The sequence below is a fragment of the Poecilia reticulata genome, linkage group LG22 (genome assembly GCF_000633615.1).
Source record: "Poecilia reticulata strain Guanapo linkage group LG22, Guppy_female_1.0+MT, whole genome shotgun sequence".
NCBI classification, from domain to species: Eukaryota; Metazoa; Chordata; class Actinopteri; order Cyprinodontiformes; family Poeciliidae; genus Poecilia; species Poecilia reticulata.
In genome coordinates, this window is record NC_024352.1 from 18,320,484 (window position 1) to 18,333,606 (window position 13,123).

General features: G+C 38.4%; 2 protein-coding genes and 1 long non-coding RNA gene across 3 annotated transcripts; 2 read left to right on the forward strand and 1 right to left on the reverse strand.

The window, feature by feature from the left end:
* Positions 1–1,928: 1,928 nt before the first annotated feature.
* On the reverse strand, positions 1,929–5,176 carry LOC103459062 (uncharacterized). Its single transcript, XR_532665.1, has 4 exons — positions 4,893–5,176; positions 4,591–4,753; positions 2,454–2,591; positions 1,929–2,301 (listed from the first exon to the last, which is right to left on the reverse strand). It is a non-coding gene; the product is annotated as an uncharacterized LOC103459062 (long non-coding RNA).
* Positions 5,177–5,714: 538 nt separating this feature from the next.
* Positions 5,715–8,092, forward strand: olfm4.1 (olfactomedin 4, tandem duplicate 1). The gene is made up of 5 exons (XM_008400291.2): positions 5,715–5,821; positions 5,911–6,078; positions 6,624–6,836; positions 6,925–7,072; positions 7,150–8,092. The coding sequence occupies exons 1-5, from the start codon at positions 5,768–5,770 to the stop codon at positions 7,980–7,982; spliced, it is 1,416 nt and encodes a 471-aa protein (XP_008398513.1). The 5' UTR covers positions 5,715–5,767; the 3' UTR covers positions 7,983–8,092.
* A 1,415-nt stretch (positions 8,093–9,507) lies between these two features.
* olfm4.2 (olfactomedin 4, tandem duplicate 2) lies at positions 9,508–12,713 on the forward strand. Its single transcript, XM_008400288.2, has 5 exons — positions 9,508–10,195; positions 10,279–10,446; positions 10,533–10,745; positions 10,955–11,096; positions 11,787–12,713. Exons 1-5 carry the CDS (start codon positions 10,136–10,138, stop codon positions 12,581–12,583), a joined length of 1,380 nt encoding a protein of 459 aa, XP_008398510.1. The 5' UTR covers positions 9,508–10,135; the 3' UTR covers positions 12,584–12,713.
* The last annotated feature ends 410 nt before the right edge of the window (positions 12,714–13,123 follow it).

Genomic DNA, 13,123 nt, shown 5'->3' on the forward strand with positions numbered 1-13,123 from the left:
GTTTATCTGCTCCAAAACTGTGCTTTTCTGCTCCACAGCAGTCTTCTCCTTCTCTAGGGCAGTGTTTATCTGCTCCAAAACTGTGCTTTTCTGCTCCAGAGTAGTCTTCTCCTTCTCTAGGGCAATGTTTTCCATTTCTAGGGCAGTGTTTATCTTATCCAAGATGGCACTTTTCTRTTCCAGAGCAGTCTTCTCCTTCTCTAGTGCAGTGTTTTTCTGCTCCAGGGCAGTGTTTATCTGCTCCAAGATGGCACTTTTCTGCTCCAAAGTGATCTTTTCTTTCCCGAGGGCAGTGTTTTCCTGCTCTAGGGCAGTGTTTATCTGCTCCAAGGCAGAGTTTATCTGCTCCAAAACTGTGCTTTTCTATTCCAGAGCGGTCTTCATCTCTAGGGCAGTGTTTATCTGCTCCAAGATGGAACTTTTCTGCTCCAAAGTAATCTTCTTTCCCGAGGGCAGTGTTTTCCTGCTCTAGGGCAGTGTTTATCTGCTCCAAAACTGTGGTTTTCTGCCACAGAGCAGTCTTCTTCTCTAGGGCAATGTTTTCTGCCTCTAGGGCAGTGTTTTCCTGTTCCAGGGCAGAGTTTATCTGCTCCAAAACTGTGCTTTTCTGCTCCAGAGCGGTCTTCTCCTTCTCTAGGGCAATGCTTTCCTGCTGCAGGGCAGTGTTTATCTCCTCCAGGTCAGTGTGTTTCTAGGGCAGTGTTTATCTGCTCCAAGATGGCACTTTTCTGCTCCAGAGCAGTCACTACGTTGCCTGAAGGAATTTTTAATGTCCAGCAGGTGTCAGTATTGAGTGACAGTATCGACAGTTTTGCTGTGTCGAAACGATACATGACGCCTCATCTACCCATCACTATGTGAAAATATCACTAAACGTATAGCATTAGCATACTGTCCAGTTTATTGTTAACATCATTGTTTTTGGTGGATGTAAAATGCACCGATTAAAATCCAAGCAATAACGTGTTTCTGTTACTCTCCCTCCCCCTCAATGATTGTTTTCGTTCATGTAGCGGGAAAGAGGGTGAAAACAGTCACGGTGAGCACCTTGTGCTTGGTTACTTCTTTGTTGCTTCCTGGTCAGTGTTCATAGTTGAGTATTATTTACAGTCAGGGCGTTGCATCAATTCCTGTTTAATGGTGCAGTGATAGTTTTTGACATGAGCAATATGGGCAAACACCCAGGGTGTTATCTTTTCAGGGACGAGACCACCGCGGATTGAAGCACAAAGATGGAAGCACTTCATTTTAATATTGGTAAAATTTATTAAGTATTTAATATCTAGTGGTTTTCATGGGATTATGGATCTTTCTGATCAATTTGAGAAGCACTTTTGATCATAATTCACATTTTATTGTGTCATATTGTGTCATCTGGTTAGGATGCCCGAGCCACCTAAATAAATAAATCACCCTTAGATATAAAAAAAACAAAAAAACGACCAACCAGTGAAGGACATAGCCTATTGTCAAGGATTGATGAATCCGTCCAATTGCCCAACCTTCAATCCAAGCAATAAGCGGAGATGAAAAATAGTTGTGGGTTTGTTTCCATGGCTCAATGTTGGTCAAATGTTTAATTTGCAGATGTATGTTTTGTTAGGGTTAACAAATTTATTATTTATGTGTAGTTAAATGTTAGTGTAGTTATAAAGTGTTCATTACCTAAATATTCTTATTCATTAGACATTCAATTTTTCATTACCGCTATGCTCATTCTATGATAATTTATCTTGATTAAATAAAATATTTACATGATCTTTTTAATTCCTCAATGAAATGGTCAGACTCTTTATATCATGGTTGTGTTGTTTTTTCAATTTAATGATTTAACACAAAATTAGAACCAAAATTGAATTTAAAAATTGTATTCATGTCACGGTAATGAAATAATTGTGTACATTAAAATAATACATTTTGTTATTAATGACTATTCTTTGTTGGTACATTCTCCTTTGTGACTTGGTGTCCAAAAAAAAGTGTAAAAATGTTTTTGTGGTTTCATATTTCTTCATCAAAATTGTGCTACGGTAATGAATTTATTTCCTCAAAGTCAGACTAAAATGTCTAAAAATACCTTAAAAAAATATGCATAGAGGTTACAATTTTACATTGAAAAATAAAATTAGATTCTATTTTATAAAGAAGGTGTCTTTTTGTGTGTATACAATTTATTTTTGCTATAAGTTGCGCCATGTTCGTGAGAATCACCCAACCGTCTTCTCCATGGTGGAGCTGCTGGCTTGTGCTGCTTGTAAACTCTCTTCCACCGATTTCAGCTTCACACATGTCTGTTGGATCCTAAACATCAGTGACACAAGGAAAAAAATTGTTTTACAAGCCTTACAGAGTCTACCAGCCTACAGCCGGTCCTGGTCCTCTTGATCAGGACAGATCTGGAGAGGTGAGTATACAAGGCTGGCAGAGCTTGGGGAATAACGTGCTGGGCTTACGGGGTCCGAAGAATGTCTGCCCGGGGAAGCAGAGAGAGAGGGAAGCCAACTTGGTGATGCTCGCTGCGTCAGGACACCCAGGGCGAGGAGATCCAGATCCCTGCTAGCGGGCTGGACTGGTCCCGGACTCGGTCAAACCTGAGATGAGAAGACGTGAGGTTAGAACAAGAACGTTGACAACTTGGAGAACTTGAATCATTTGACAGTGTAATAAAGCTTAATGAAATCTTTATTGTTGGCCCTACTTGTTTTGCTTTATTTCAGGTAGTGGGAATATTAATCGCTGTTTTGTTAAGGCTTTTGATGGTGTAATAACAATTAAATCATTATGACTACTATTATGACATATTTATGACATGTTTCTTGATTAATGTCAAGTTGTCATAACAAAGATAATTTTGTCTAGTTAATGACAAGTTGTCATAACGAAGACATTTTGAATAATGTCAACTTTGTATTAAAAGTGTCATGATTTACCGAATGACATTTTATGACAACAGCCATATTTATGAAGACTTACTGATGTTTATGAGTGTCATGTCAGTCTTATCCCCCCCAATCAAATAAAGTGTTACTAAATGTCTATCACTGCAGCGAACGTCCCACTACGAGTAGGACGACGTACTATGGTGGGCATCCCTTATTTTAATTTAAGAAAGGTGGCAACCCTATGGTTGACCATGCTAACCGGTCAGTCAAGTTTAATACACCGAAATAGTTCATAATATCAGAAATAGTTCATAGTAGCTTAACTTGTCTTTGACACAGGGTGGTATCCTCGGCACTCTCAGGTGTAGTACTAAATGTGCTGGCTTGCTTGGTCATGCTTAAGATTAACCGCAGGGCTTGTGATGGCAGTGAGAATGTGTTGGTGTAGTTTAGTTGACGTGAAACCAGCTGCCTGAGCCGATATCATCTGGGAAACTGCAGTCGTGAGTACCTGTGGCTTCAGTTGTCTGTTTCTGTTGCTAGTGGTTAAATGGCGTTGAGCTGCGTTGACTCTGGCACCAGTGGTGGGAAGTATAAGTACTTCATTACTGTACTTAAGTACAATTTTTGTGTATCTGTACTTTACTTGAGTGGATTTAATAATGGATACTTTCTACTTTTACTCCACTACATTTTACAGTATCTGTACTTTCTACTTCACATTTCTACAAAACTGTCACGTTACTCATTACACCCAAGTTGCATTGCGCTTTTTACCCATTAGAATGTAAAGTTCAGGGACTTAAGATGGCGCCGTAAAATCCAAGCAATAACGTGACTTACGCATCTGTTGTCACCCATTGCCTCCCCCTTTACTCGCACGCGGAGCTCCAAGAAATGTGCAGTGGTTTCCTCTGAGCGGGAGAAGACGTCTGTCTATTCGTCAGTAATGTAATAGCGCTGCATAAATCGACATGTAAAATCAGCAGCACTTCGCTTTCACAGATGGTGGGGACTTTGTCCAACTTTTAGCGTCACTTGGAAGGCAAGTTTAAAGAAAGGTAAGATCTGTGTGTAACACTTACGATGTGATTACAGTACTAGAACTCAGAATAGGACCAGTGCTAGGTTCGGCTACGGGAGAAGTCCAAGTGTATCAATGACCACAGACCAGAAAATAAGTTTAAACTGCCGGCTTATTAATTTGTAGAAAAGAAAATAGACAACAATTATACAAACAGTTGACATACAATGACACAAATTCAATACAAAAGTTTCCCTGTTCTTTCAGAATAATTTATTTAATCCCTTCTTTGAAATTTAAACCTATTGCTAGGTATTGAAGGTTACTATTTATTTAAACCTAGGTTATAGTTCTATTTAAGGTCAGTCGATACTGTTAATCTATTTAATTTACAGTTTGTTTTAATCTATTAATCTATTTTAGTTTAATGTTCTTTTAAGACGTTTTTAATTTCCTGTTTTAACCATTTATTTCTAATTTAAACCCAACAAACAATTTTACATTCCACACACTGTAACAACAGACATTGAATGTGGTACAAAGAGGGAAAAAAAACAATAAAACACAACAGACACAATCCAGCAAAAGACCGGATAACTTGTGCTTCAAATCGATGTCTTTTCTCTCATTATCCTGAAGGGTTAATCCCGTGCTACTTCAGCAGGAAACATGGGCAGGTCATACCAGTTTGGATGATTTGCAGTATCCAGCAGAGGGCGTAGCTCCTGCTATAGACGGTTACAGGGCTCCTGGGTTACGGCTCGCCATCTTGTTTCTCACTAGCGGAATCCAACTCAGCAATCGACTCGGAATTTCCTGGTCCAATGTCCAGCAGAACTTGAAAGGCCTGGTTTAATAACCAACAAAGCATAACAAAAGTTCATTTAACTCTGATTGGTACTGAATAAAGTAATATACTCGCCGATTTGGCGGTTGAACATTGTGTGCGGGTGTGTGTGGGGGGTGGGGGGGCGTGCTTCACCCACCTTTGCTCATCCGTTACTTCCACAGTTTTTGAACATGAAACAACATAAATGCGCTACTTTAGCTTTCCGTTTCAACTAAATAAAAATACTTTACAAATACGTTCTTCTCAGAAAATAAAATACACCTTTTAACTCTCCAAGTCCAGTTCTGTAACATATAACACAATCCTGAACGCAGTCAGGTTGAAAAAATGCCGAACGCTCCTTCTCCAAAAATTGAAAAAATGTTTTTAATCGTCGATTTCCCTTATCTTTCTCTCGTTCGCAGCTTAACTCTCTGTGCTTTTTCGTTCTTTGCTTCTTCTTCGCGCTCTCTGCTTCTTCTTCTGGCGCCAGAGAACATAGCAATCCGGTTGGCTGGAGCTAGTCACATGGGTTACACATCAATGTGACGTTTCAAAATAAGAGTTTTTACTCACACTTAACCGTTTTAGCTGCTGACAAAATAAAACTGTTTTATGCAGATTTTTAACCAAATAAAATATCATATTATGAAATACAACACTTATGATGTCTGTAATTATTACTTTTTATATTTATATATTTTATTAAATTGGAATCATGTTTAATGCRCTTTATAAATAAACTTGCATATTTACTCAACAATATCTATTCACTTTTTTGCTTTTACTGTATGTACACTATTCATGTTCTCCTCTGTGGGACACCAACACATGCACAGGGATAATTTTCTGCAAACATCTGATTATTTTATTACCCGGGTGCTAAACCTGACAAGAGGTGCATATTCTGTCACCARCCTGGGACAACAATGCTGTGAACTGTGGCAGGTGTTGCATCCAGGAGTGGCTTCCAATAGTCTATATAAATGGTGGAGAACAAGCCACCTCAACCACAACGACCCAGACTGCAAAATGATCAAGACTCTAATACTCGCAGCACTGCTGAGCTCCACCGTGGCCATGGGGGTATGTATGGCAGGACTTTGAAATCATTTTTTGTACATTCCTTGATTTAGACATGAGATGATCTCTGTTTCCTTCATTCCTCATCTCAGGGTGTTGGCCTATGGAGTGCAGAGAGTTTAAGGAATCAGACAGGAGGTCAGGAGAGGTGCACCTGCAATGCCTTCCTGCCCACTTCAATCTTTCCTGTCGGTGATTTGGTGGTGGTGGAGCAGGCCGCTGTGGAGATCTCAAACAAGCTGGAACTGCAAATGGGCAAGGTACTAAGGAATATGTGCGATGTGTTAACCAAGATCTTGTGAATRTATTCACATCTCAAATGTTAATGTATTTAGTTTGGATTTTATAAGCTAAACCAACTGAAAGTAGGGATTATTGTGAACTGGAAGGATAAGGACACAACCTTTTCAAAGATTTTTACAAATATAAATATGAAGAGTGTGGCGGTCAGATAACTGGAAGAAAACATGTCAGAGGATGCAAAAGACTTGAGACTGGCGTAAAGGTTCATCCAAGCTGGACAATATAGCCAGAGCTACAAAGTTATGCCCCAATCATAGTCCATTCCTGTGTATCTGGAATGGATGCACTTCATCCAGACTTGGAGCTTGATTTATTTATCAAAACAAATGGACAAAGACTTGAGTCTTGATGTACAAAGCTGGTAAAAACATACAGTAACTAAAAGGATTTGCAGCTGTTATTACTTTAAGTTAGGTGTATGGATGCTTTTGAAAAGCACTGTAACTTAATAGTGATGAACAAGAAGAATCCCTAAATTTGCATTTAAATCTGTTATTTTCAGCTGGAGGAATATGAACTTAAGATTACACAGTATGCAGAAAAGATCATAAAGCTGACGGTGGAAATCGAATCTATGGAGACGAATCCTGATGACTACAATGAAGCCGACTTTGAAGAGATAAATGTGCAGATTAAACAAGTAGAGGCTCTGATTGTAGAGCTGCAACTCTCCATCAATGCTTCAGTCGCTGTCATTGAGTCCCTGCATGTACAGGTGAGTCATCCGCCGTAGACACACAGAAGGTCACCCGGAAAAAAAATTTCAGTCTTTGACTAACTCAAAAGCATGTGTTATCTTACAGGTAACTGTCATGTTGGCCACCCTGGACAGGCTGGAGAAGACCTATGACAAGAATTTGGTGCTTTCAACTCGCAGAGAGTACATAGAGGTGCAGCTTCAGCTCGAGGAATGTGAGAGACGCCACCAGGAGCTCTTCAACCCCAACATCGGTGAGCTGATTCACACAGTCACATGAGGTGGAAACAATCACTAAACTTATTTAACTGACTATCCACTTTCTCTTCAGGTTCTTGTGCTAACTCTGGCCTACTGAGGGTCAGCAAGCCTGTGGTGAGCCATCTGAATACCCATCTAAGTGCTGGCTACTATTATGGAGGCTGGGGGAAAGATTCAAACCCTATTTCTGACAGAGAGTCCATGTACTGGTACGCTGGTTACAGTTCCACTTCCATGACGAACATCCGGTTCTACACTAACTACAAGAACCTTATTCTGAGAACCCCTTTTCTCCATCACACCTTGTCCAGTAGTTATTATGGTAACGGGAACAACATTATAATGCGTGATAACACTCTGTATTATCAGTTAAGCAGCCCATTCGGACTAGCTAAACTGAATTTCACCACCATGAAATATGAGTCCAGGGTGGTTTCCAAGGCCTCCTCCAAGTTCTCATACAGCAGCTCCCCCAATCAGAACTTTGACTTTGCCGCAGATGAAACAGGCTTGTGGGTGACCTATGCTACTGAAGAGTCCGGGGGTCGGGTGGTCATAGCTAGAATAAACGAGGCCTCCTTTGGGATTGAGGAGGAATGGCTGACCAGTGTTTATAAGCCAGGTGTTACTAATGCCTTCATGATCTGTGGTGTTTTTTACGCAGTCAGAACAGTGGACACCCTAACTGAAGAGATATTTTACAAGTACAACACTAAAACTAAACAGGAGAGCTACATTAGCATTACCTTTGAAAGGTTTCAAAACAGGTATACAAACCTGGATTATAATCCTACTGACCAGAAGCTCTACATGTACAACGATGGTTACTATGTGAGCTACCATCTCTGGTTTAACAACACAGTTGAAGCCACAGTGGCACCACCCATGTTACTGGCGACTTAAATCATTTTCTCTCCTTCATAGAGAGATCTGATATGAATGATTAATGATTTTCTTTTTCTCGTTTTTCTTGTACCATCCCCTTTCTTCACTGCTAATAAATGATTTGAAGCATCCAAAAGGTGTTGTGTTGTTTGGTTATTCAACTGTTCATTTTCGGTTTTCTGCTATCTACAAGTAAGACCAATAATTTATAAAATTAACTCAAAATCAAATGAAACCAAATAAATGTTTGGTAATTTAAATTTTATCAACAACACTTATGCAACAGTTTAAGGTGTAAGTTAAGGCCTGTTGTGAAGGCAAAATAAATTTGTATCATAAATGTTGCACCAACACATATCAATAGAAACATTCAAAGCATAAAAATTAATAAGCCAATTGGACCTTCAAGTGTCCTTTGATTTTGTTCTTGCCATGGGTGCCTTTGGCAAACAAAAATGCTGTTTAAAAATTTTATCAAAGAAATATTATACTAATATTATAACCATTTTCTTTCCAAATTGTCTTCAGGAAAGCTATTAAATTCACTTCCCATTTTGCATCAGATATTTTCTAAAATCCATTAATGTTTCTCCCACTAAGTAAGTTTTTTTTTTTGCATCATATGTCTATAGAATTTTTTTTAAATGGTATAATCTGAGTTTGGTAGTATCAAAGATCAGTAGCAACATCAATTTGGACTTTTTATTGTGTATAGTCATCAAAAATTTTATTTTTTCAAACTGTATATGAAAATGAGTAGTTTTACATTTAATCAAAAATAAATATATACCCAAAAGAAAACATTAAAAGGCTACATTTTGAAGTGATTTTGATAAATTAAATAAATTAACAAATATATAAATTAAATTATAAATTTGAGCAAATTTGAAAAAACTCTTTAATAGCAATAGTTAGTGCCTCAACAAAATGCCAAAGGTCAGTAGTTTCTTTGCCATTAGTACATTTTAGCAGCGTGTATGCGACATTGATTGACAGCCCCTGAGACCCTTTCCCGGCTCTGATTGGTTGCTTTTGGTCGGGACAAATTGGGAGGGGTGAATTTCTTCAGATGGCAGCATTAGCTCAGGGAGGAAGTGGAGGAGCCTCATTTTTTCACAGATTATGTCTCATATTATACTGTTACGACATGGTGGCAGTTTAAACAAATATTTTAAAACCCTTTTTTTTTTTTGTTGTAAAAGTTGCATATTATAGCTTTAAGGAAAAAAAAGAAGTCAAGTTTACCAATAATACCCAACTATGCCAGCGAAAATGACATAATAAATAATTAAAGCATCTAATGGAATAATTTCTGATTAAACCGAAGTTACAGTATCACAATTTTGCACATCATCAGCCACTGAGTACAGAAACAAATTTGATGTTGCTGAAATGAGCTATTAAAATAAACTTGAATGATTGATTTGCTAGGAAACAAAAAAAAACACGTCAAAGTTTATTATGTTTAAAATGGCATTAGTTTTGAATTCTTTTTTTTGTAATTAAATCTGGCTTTGCACAAATAAAATTATGCAGTACATTAAAGCTATACAGTGAACAAAGTTTTATTTTTCTTTCTCTGAGTTACATTTTTGAAATTGCAAACTGAACCACACATTTTATAAAAAGCTAAATACTGACAATCAGACTGAAACTTTCTGAGGTGATGCTTCAATAAACAGGCCATAAAAAGTTTTAGCTGTCATGACAGATGACCAAATCGGTCTCCATGTTCAGTTCTAACCTTGCACTGGCAAATAACCACCTGACTCAGGAAGCAAACAGGAACACTAACACAATCTACGTCTAGAAATTAACTAATGCTGTCTAAACACGTCTTTGCTCCACCAAATGCAAATACAAATACTCAGTTCATTGAAGGAGTCATAAAAAGTGTTTTATGATATCACCACATGTGGGGATTTTCTCATCCACATGTGGTGATTTTCTCATCCACATCCTATTTGGGTCCTATACTCTGGATTCCCAAGACTTTACTACATCATGTGTAAACAAAGACGATCACAGGCCACTTGTAAATGAGCATCTACTTGAATGCTGAGTCCAGTAATAGCCATGTGAAGAGAGAAGGTGTTCACGACAATCTGATATGAGCAGTCTTTAAAAACTCCAACAAAGTCTGAAGAGGCATTTGAGAGGTGAGGTGGGTCATGATGCTGTCGGTTCTGGTTCTGCTCCTCTGCGTCTTTAGTCCTGCTTTGGCCTGGATAGTAAGTAATCTTTATTACTATGATGTCTTCATGGCGTAATTTGTGGTTATTCTAAGGAATGTAAATTTCAAATTCATTTTTAGCCAGTGCAAGACTGGGAGTCTGGAAATGTGACGACTTCTGTGGATTCGTCTGGCCAGTGCGTCTGCCATGTTTTCCTCCCTGACACCACCTTCCCCGCAGACCGCGTTGAGCACATGCAGCAAGTCAGCAAAGATCTGATCCTGGAGGTGGAAATCCAGAAGAATAAGGTGTGTTTAGGGAATAGCATGAAGAATAAAACCTAGAACCGTGCAATACGATTAAATCATATTATAGCTGATCTTGTCTTTTTCAGATGGTGAAGTACTTGGGCAAACTGGTGATCTATCTTGAAGAACTGAAGCAACTGGAGGCAAGATTGACCATCCTGGAAAGCAGTCCTGATGATTACATCAAGCTGGACTTTGAGATGCTCAGGATTGAACTCAGAGAGTTTGAGGCGCTGGTGTCTCAGCTCAAAGACTCCCTCAACTCTTCTTCACCCCTGTTCAACAGTCTGTACATTGAGGTAAAACACAAATTGAAAACATTTTCTAAGATTCTCACGATACATAGATATTGCGTCCTTTAACATCTTACAAATACATCTACAAAAGGATTGAATGTTGGATTGCAACCAGCAACCTTTGTATTGAAATGCGCCTCTCAAGACCTGACACCCTTTGGTAGATTTCCTTCCCACATGTAATTGTCGTTTTATTCTTGTTCTGTCCCCAGATCCACAACATGACGCTCCTTGTGAACCAGCTGGAGACTTACGACAAGAGCAACCTGGAGGTGATCCGACATCAGTTTGCCAAGCTGCAGATGAAACTAGAGGAGTGTCAGAAGGACCAAGATCTAATCAAACCAGATATCGGTAAGAGTTCTGCCTAACACGATCAATAACAATTTGCACTTCAACAGATAAAAATGCATATTTGTAGATAATATCATTATTGATTCGGAAAACGTCCATCATATTGCTATTATTATATCAAGAAATATTTTAACCTCTCATTTCCGTTAGTTTTGACAGTTATTGCTTGCAGGTCACGTAAAGTTTCAGTTCCTGAGAAAATTAAAACATTATCTAAAGTATGATCAAATTAAAAATAATTTTTAACGCAGTGTCCAGCAGGAGAGAACGAGATAAAGGTCATTGCTGAGGAGGCTGGCAGTTCTCAAAGTGTCGATTCAAAGTTTATTATGTTGAGTGGGAGGAAAAACTGTGTGTAAAAAAGTTTACAAACAGCAGGGACAATTAGGCCTCATCATTGTCTCTTCCGTGCCATGGCGCACGAAGCAAGATTTCATTTAAGAGACACTCATTAATGAAATAGTTTCTCTTGCGTGTCCTACATTTTTCAGTAAAGCAATTCTGTTAAAAAACCCGTTCATAGTGGTTCTACTTAAAATTTAAATATTCTTAGATTTTCTTTTACTGTAACAGTAATGATCAAATAAAACACTACTTGAATTTCTGAAATAAGCTTCTTTTTATATTCTAATTTACTGAGATGGAGCAGCATTGCCAACATCCTTTGTGTGTGTGTTTTTTTTTTTTCAGGAAACTGCAATCACACGGGAATCTTAAGCTTCAGCAATCCATTGGTGGTGCAGTTCAATGGTCATCTCAGTTCAAGTTATGTGTACGGTGGCTGGGGGAAAGACTCCAAGCCCATCCGAGGTTATGAGAACTTGCACTTCTACGGCGCATACACCAGTCCTGGAGGTGTCTACGACTTTTACTTTTACACCAACTATGAAAATCTGCTCCTGAGGAAGAACTTCAAACGCATTACCCTTCCATCGGATTGGGTGGGTGTTGGCAACAATTACATAGTGCACAGTAATTCCATTTATTACCAGCACAACTCCCCATTCAGCATGACCAAATTTAACCTGACCTCTTCCAAGTATGACTACAGAGTGATTTCTGACGCAAGCACAAGTTTCTCTTATTCTTACTCGGACAGTCAGAACCTGGACTTTGCAACCGATGAAACAGGCTTGTGGGTAATATATGCTTCAGATGAGAACAAGGGGAAAATCGTCATTGCTAAAATCGATGAAAAGTCTTTTGGCATTGAGAATACGTGGCATACTGGTGTGTACAAACAGTCGGCTGGCAATGCTTTCATGGTCTGCGGAGTGATGTATGCCACCAGGACGGTGGATATCAACACTGAGGAGATCTTCTACGCTTACGACACCAAGACCAAGCAGGAGAGAAACCTCAGCATCCAATTCAAGAAGTTCCAGGAGTCATACAGCAACCTGGACTACAACCCCTCTGATCAGAAGCTCTACATGTACAACAATGGCTATTATGTGTCGTACAATGTGAAATTTAACAAAGAGTGATTCAACATGGGTTCGATCCTCGTATTGTGATTGATACAAGTGATCTCCAGCCACTTTTAGTCCTTAGATCTCTATAAAACCTTTATTGATTTTCCCCTGCCATTTCCTGAATAAATCAAACTGAAGCATCCACATTTTGTCAGTTGTGTTCTGTATGTTATATTTGTCATCTGTTGCATGGGAAAGGTGACCCATTTAGGCTTTTTTACAACTGCACAAATCCAGAATTAGTCAATTGTTTTCTTTAGATTTAACTGAAATTAAAACAAAATTATAAAATTTATATTTGCACTCTGCTAAATATAATTTTTTTAAAGGGAAAATTAAACAAAAACAGTAACAGCATTTTTATTAGAATGTTTCAAATGAATTATTAAAGATTAAACATTACTTCAAATCCATTGGTTAATAAATCCAATAACAATGTATTAAACGTGCATATGACCAAAAAAAATTGTTTTTTGAATGGAGAGTACAATCTCATCTGTGATACACTGATGAAAATTAAATATAAGAGGACTCAAATTCCTCATCATTTAC